Here is a 7,394-nt window from a genome sequence, read left to right as displayed (position 1 = left end):
GCAGCAAGAATAAGTATGTACTTACCGTACAAAGATAAATTTCGCACATTGAATGGAAATAACAATCAGGATTACATAACATACTAACGGATGAAAACAAACTCTAAATATGAAATAAGCAATAGATTGTAGCTGTAGATGTAAGCTGTTGGAAATAATATTATGTTAATCATTCAGAGAAGTAGTAAAAAAGTTTATCACCCACTGACAGACAACTGACTTCCAGCACCATATATTACTACGAATTATCACAATCCTGCTTTCACTAATTAAATTTACAACTATACTAACGGTATCTTCATGTCAACAATTAAAAAATGAAACTTTTATTGACGTTTCGGGAAATTGTACGGATATGAATTTCGAACATTTGAAGTGTATTGCAAGTCTTGTTGCTGCATCATTTGCTCAAATGGCCTATTACTACTGTGCATACAAGCGTTTTGCAAAACTTGTGAATTTTGTCCAATCTGACCATTGTAGTAAAAGTTCTGCTGTCTGCCCTGTCCATAATATGTCGGTGGGTGTGGGTTCTGATGCTGCTGCCCATATTGACCATAAATAACCCTGTTTTGGGACTCCCTTTGATAATTTAAACTATCATACCCTACATTATCCATGTGCAGGTCTTGCCGAGTCGCGTTGAAGTAGCGTGATAGTCTTGGATCTTTTTGATTATAGCTGAATGCCGATCTTTCAGGATGGGTATTCGGGAACTGCAATAAAAAAATGTTTTTGATAATATTGATCGATCTATTACTTATAAAAAATATTTTAGGTGAAAAATAAATTTGATTTTCATTAGAATTTTGATTTGATAGACACTGTTATCCGTTATGTATGCTGTCACTCACCATAGGATTCCGTTTCCACTGTAGTTCGGCATTTTGATTCAATGCCATATTTTGTGGGACGACTTTTTTCATTGTTTGCACTTCTTGCTGTTTTGAAATAACGTATAGATTTTTAATCCTAAGATTTTTTTCCTTTTCACTGAAATCTGACACCATTTTTCTCTTTTTAGGTAAAACTTCACAGTCATTAACAAGATCTATAATTTCAGGATCTTTACTAAAATTTTTAGTCTTACTGTCGATGTATTCTATAAACATTTGGTAAATTTTGTCAACCAAAGAGTGGCTGAGCTGAGACAGTTCTTTATTCCTCCGTATTTTATCATAATCTTTATTTTGATGAAGATTTATACCCTCATAAAATGTGCTTAAAATTAATTTGTTTAAGTCACTACAAGCTCGTAGTCTATCTAATATTGTACCACTCATAACGCTTGGCAAGTCATTCTTGTTTTTCTTATCGTCAGAAGTAAATCCGTTTGCTTTCCTTGTATCACATTGTCCATCATTTACTTTTACTTCACTCCTTTTATTCGTGTCTTCTTCAGTTAGTTTTTCATTAATTTCATCTTCATTTGTCTCATATTCACTTTCATCTACATCCATTTCATTTAAATTTTGGCAATCACTAGTATTGTTATTATTTTTGATTGAATTTTGATAAAAAGATTCTATATCGTCTGTTGTATAACCATATTTTTTTAAAGCATTTAACAATTCTAGGTCACTTCTGTCGATAATAGCGCTATTAGTTTGTGTTGATATATCTATTTGAGTAGCTATATCACAAGTTTCAACGGCATTTATTTTTCTTGTCAATATATCTTTGTTTTTGGTTTCGTGTACAGAATTTAAATGGGATAATTTGAACTCCATTGGATTAATTTCTCCTTTAGAGCTTATTTCATTTGATTTTTTATCGTTGATGTTCTTAGCGAGAGGATTTACGGTTTCTTTTTTATTTTCTTGAGTGGATTTTATAATTTTAGACGAAATTTTGATTTTAGCCAGTGATATTTTATCAACAATAGAGTGTGATAATTTATTTGTCGATTGCTTCATGAAATCTTTTTCTTTCTGTGAATTCGCTACATTTATATATTTTTGGTACCTGAAAAGAAAAGCACAGCATTTGTTAAAAATTTATCACGAAAATACGTATTAAGTAACCAAGCTAGTTATATAGTGTGACATATTGTTATTGAGAAATATTTTAACACAATAAGAAATATGTAGTATAAAAATAACGAAGGCAAAAACACTTTTGCAAATTAAGATTAGGTATTTAATGTAAATGTGAACTGAAATATGAAGACAAATATGTATATTTTGTTGCAAGTGCGTAAGTCAATTATTATTATTATACACTAATTTTTATATAATAAATTATACAAACGGACCCAAATAGCAAGCAACAAGCAGACAAGCAGACATCCAGACAAGCAGACAAGCAGGCAAGCAGGCAAGCAGGCAAGCAGGCAAGCAGGCAAGCAGGCAAGCAGGCAAGCAGACAAGCAGACAAGCAGACAAGCAGACAAGCAGACAAGCAGACACGCAGACAAGCAGACAAGCAGACAAGCAGACAAGCAGACAAGCAGACAAGCAGACAAGCAGACAAGCAGACAAGCAGACAAGCAGACAAGCAGACAAGCAGACAAGCAGACAAGCAGACAAGCAGACAAGCAGACAAGCAGACAAGCAGAAAAGCAGAAAAGCAGTAAAGCAGCAAAGCAGACAAGCAGACAAGCAGACAAGCAGACAAGCTGACAAGCAGACAAGCTGACAAGCTGACTAGCTGACAAGCAGACAAGGAGACAAGCTAACAAGCAGACTAGCAGACAAGCAGACAAGCAGACAAGCAGACAAGCAGACAAGCTGACTAGCTGACTAGCTGACAAGCAGACAAGCAGGCAAGCAGGCAAGCAGACAAGCAGACAAGCAGACAAGCTGACTAGCATACAAGCTGACAAGCAGACAAGCTAACTAGCAGACAAGCAGATAAGCAGATAACTGACATGCAATTGTTTTATTTTTATATATTTAATATATTTGACAAAGAAAACATATTTTTTGGATGAGATTTTATTTTACTTATTTGTAAAATAAGTTTTAGATATATACGCTTGCCGTATTTTGGCCCGAAAGCTCCAAATATTAAAAATTTTATCATAATCAAATTCATATTAAAAATCGCGCATGCGAAGTAATGAAAAAGCAACAAATTTTATATTGAAAACTAAAAGAAAAATCACTTTGTAATAAACAATATGAGACAATTGCTTCGCAAAAATAAATTAAGCACAAATAAATATAAATAATTAACAAACTTACAGTGAAATTGGAAGGGATATTGGCAAACTTGCTCTTCTTTTTGGCGGGCTTTTCATATTTTCGGGACCTGGCCTCAGAATAGTCTGTCGGGCCCTCATATTTTCCAACTCGTTACGTGTAGCTATCTTCATTAATAACCAATTATGGTTTTTCAAATCTGTCCTTATTCTCCTGTCACTGTCCACGCACCATCTTAAATATTCATATTCGAAGTTGGAATCTTTATCGTTCATTATATTCGCCACAAAAATTTATCATAAAAATAAAACTAATTTTTTTGAAAACCATATCGATAACGGATTTTAATCGCTATTAATTACGACGCGAACAAAAAAAACACTTTTAATTTAAATGAAACACATTGCGGTGGAAAAAAACGCGTTCGAAAAACGAATGGCTAAAACTTTTTGGGGATCCAGCTCTAGTTTGGACTGTGTTGCTCGATGGCAGTTCGCGCCACACTATTGCCGCCAAAGATGCTGAGGCCGCATTTTATGCCCGGAGAGGGCGAAACCAACGCACAGATTTCCCGCCAATGGGGCGTCGATGCGCGCGCTGAAAATTGCAATCTGTATAGCTTACCACCTCACTCACCTGCATTTACAAGGAGCTAACTACATGTTCATGACTTACTATATTTATCGTAAATATTATCAAAACACCCTGTGGGGGGTGGCCAATGTTTTTTGTTATTTATTTTATCGAATGTTCGCTAAAGGTTCCGAGAATTTCAATTTTAAAATTTATTGTTTATTTTACATAAAATATTTTGCATAAAAGAAAATATAATCTGTTCCAGACGAGTAGATTTAAGAAGAACGGCACACTACATATATAAGGATTTAATAAAGATAAGATAACAACTATTTTATTCTCTTTTAGCACCTAAAACCATTAAAGTATATAACATAATATAGGTTTGTCTAATTACATAGGTACATATAGTCACATCTATATCCCTTGTGGGGTAGACAGAGCCAACAGTCTTGAAAAGGTTGAAAAGCCACGTTCAGCTGTATGGCCGTTTGTAATTAAATGTAAAACATTTATTTATAATATCTACTTTTTTTTTAGATATAGATATATATGAATTAAATATTCAAATGAGCCGTTGCTGCGCCGTTGAAAAAATGTGAAATAACTCTTAAGAATTTACCATAAAGTTAATTTGCTTTATTACCTAGGTATTGTATGCAGGTTTTGTGTAAAATACAACGTCGTTACAAAAGACATTTTCTTCAAAGTTAATTTTCAATCGCCCCCCGACCTAATTACTTAATGAAGACCAATGCAAGAATCACACGTGGCCGCCACATCACTGTGACTTCTTTTATTCTAATTACGTCGCAACGATGCAATGGAAAATGGAAACTATTATTTATCCACCCTTCACCTCCATCATTATAAATAACAACAGTTCTTTTTATCATGCATTGGTAGTGTAACATCCATATTCATAGCTAGGTATACAGGGATTATGTCAAGTAGGAAGAATGTAGTCACTGCCTACCCCTCCGGACAAGAGGCGCGATTTTAAGTAGGCATGCATTAGCTAAGTATTTGCCTTCAATTAATTGAAATTGAAATAAAGTCTTCTTCCTCCTGGCTTTAGTCCCGGTTTCATCCTTACAACTTTGGAGAGGAGCCTTTGACCATGAATCCTGGATTGGGTGAGTCAGGTTTATACACGAAGCGACTCCCATCTGACATCCGCAACCTTTGCAAGAGAACCTAACCCGTATTGGCCGATCATGGTTACACATCCGGTTGCCTGAATGTGTAGGTTTCCTCACGATGTTTTCCCTCACCGTAAGAGCATCGGTTAGTATTCAAACTAATGTACATAACTTCGAAAATAGTCATTGGTACATGGCCGTATAAATAAATAATACTTTTTCGCCTTTATATTATTTTAGAATTGTCTCTTTCATGTCAATTATTTACTAGGCATTTACCTTTATGTAGGTGCATCAATATATGTATATATGTACCTACTTATTTCTGTGACATGTTAGTAAAGTTTCTAAGTATTGTAAAAATAAACAATCTTAATGCATGTAAAAGTGAACTTCGGACATCTAACAAGCTCCTTAGTGCCCCAAGTCATCGGATTGAGGTTTATGCATATTCATTTAGCGTCTAAGCTAATCCCCTACTAACTAACTAACCTACTCGAACAGATCAAACCGGTTTGGGATTTAAAGTTTTTAAATTTCCGTAACTCTTTGTCAGGTATTGATGAGTTTGTAAGTATCGATTTTACGTGTGTATTTTGTTTTGTTGATTTAAGTTAGGCCGTATGGTTCCCGGCACCATTGACAAAAGAATAGGACCACTCCATCTCTTTCCCATGGATGTCGTAAAAGGCGACTAAGGGATAGGCTTACAAACTTGGGATTCTTTTTTTAGGCGATGGGTCCAAATGGTCCAAATGGGATCTCAATTCTATCATTAAGCCAAATAGCTGAACGTGGCCATTCAGCCTTTTCAAGACTGTTGGCTCTGTCTACCCCGCAAGGGATATAGACGTGACCATATGTATGTATGTATGTATTTAAGTTACACAGTGCTGTGTTATTTGAATTTTTACGAGTATGATGAGATAAGTAATGGTAAAAATAGTTTATTTAAATTTACTTATAATTTACTACTAACTATTTCTAATTCTTAGTTTGGGTTGTTGTGGAGTTGAAGTTATTAAGGAAAATACTGCTTGAATTGCTTTTAATACCTATACGTTTTTCTGACCTATGAAATTAATTTTTATAAATGTGGCCTAACGCTACCTATACTGAATTTATTTTTAATGAGTACAAAACTTCATAACCGTACTTGTTTCTAAAGTACAGAGGAAGCATTGCAGCATGTATTACATTATAATTAAAATTAAATTTCAGTTACGTAAAGCTAAATAGTTTTAATGCCGATTTGGGGAAGAACGACTGTAATTATCCTTAAACAGTCGCTCGGTGACCACGGATCATTGTTACATGACTCGAAACGTCTGAAATAAAATAAAGATACGTTACATGCTCTAACTACATATGTACCTGTATTATATATAATCTTATTGGGGTGGGCAACCTGTCACCATTTAAATATCAAATTTATCATTAAGTCAAATCGCTTTAATAAAAGTTATCAAACGAGGAATCTAGAGGTACTTAAAACTTATAATAAGCTACTCTTCAGCAAAGTTCGTTTCACACTATGGAAGACATAAAACTAAACCTTTCCTTTTGAAAGAAAATCTTCTCTGAATTCAAGTACTACTTTAGGAGATGGGCTAGCAACCTATCACTTTTTTGAATCTTAATTCTACCGTTAAGCCGAACAGCTGAACGTGGCCTGTCAGTCTTTCAAGTCTGCTGGCTCTGTTTAACCCGCAAGGGATATAGGCATGATTATATGAATGAATGACTGTATTATATATAAATATGCCTAAAATTATTGTCGATCTAATAACAATAATTTCCTTTAAACTTTGGTTCATTCAAGTAACAAGTGGTAGGGGACAACTTAAGACGGATAAATTAATATGCAAAATCCTCACTCCTATTACTTGCCTATTATCAAGTTGGTTAAGTTTTCCTATGTTTTTTTATTCTCTAAAAGGGAAACTGTACTCCAACACGTCCTGTTATTTTTTAAATTATTGCGGATTTTTATTTATAAAACTACTATGATCAACTCTTTCTAATAAAGATGTATTACCATTTAAATCACTAAATACAAATATTTAAATTAATAAATAAAGTATGTATAGAAACAGAAAATATTAAAGAGTTCTTTTAAAAAAAAAGTATTAATGAAGTACGTCATCTAAAAAAACGTTTAGAAGAGGTACTTTGGAAAAAAAGTTTACTCAGTCAATTGAATTGCTCCAAGGTTGATAAATAAGTTACTTACATCTTCTTCCTCCTGGCTTTAGTCCCGGTTGCATCCTCCCTAATCTGGAGAGGAGCACGGGATACGCTTTTACCAAATATTAACATACCTACATACATAGGTACATATAAATACGTCTCTTATCTGAAGGGTTAGGCAGAGCCCTTATCTTTTCACTTATTTCGAAATAGGAAGTCTCGAAGAAATAATTAAACATGTTTAATAAGTAACACCAATATTTTATTTATCTTTATAGTTCACACAATGTATAAAAAAGTTCACAAATAAGAAACTTATTTTTTTTCTACAATAAAACATGTA

At 33.9% G+C, this 7,394-nt stretch overlaps 1 protein-coding gene across 1 annotated transcript; it reads left to right on the top strand.

Moving 5' to 3' along the window:
* Window positions 1-2,174: 2,174 nt before the first annotated feature.
* On the top strand, window positions 2,175-2,637 carry LOC132902412 (octapeptide-repeat protein T2-like). Its single transcript, XM_060947384.1, has 2 exons — window positions 2,175-2,192; window positions 2,263-2,637. The coding sequence occupies exons 1-2, from the start codon at window positions 2,175-2,177 to the stop codon at window positions 2,635-2,637; spliced, it is 393 nt and encodes a 130-aa protein (XP_060803367.1).
* The last annotated feature ends 4,757 nt before the right edge of the window (window positions 2,638-7,394 follow it).

Source organism: Amyelois transitella, chromosome 13 (assembly GCF_032362555.1).
Source record: "Amyelois transitella isolate CPQ chromosome 13, ilAmyTran1.1, whole genome shotgun sequence".
Lineage (NCBI taxonomy): Eukaryota > Metazoa > Arthropoda > Insecta > Lepidoptera > Pyralidae > Amyelois > Amyelois transitella.
Note: the sequence above shows the minus strand (reverse complement) of the source record. Positions and strands in the feature narration are given on the sequence as shown.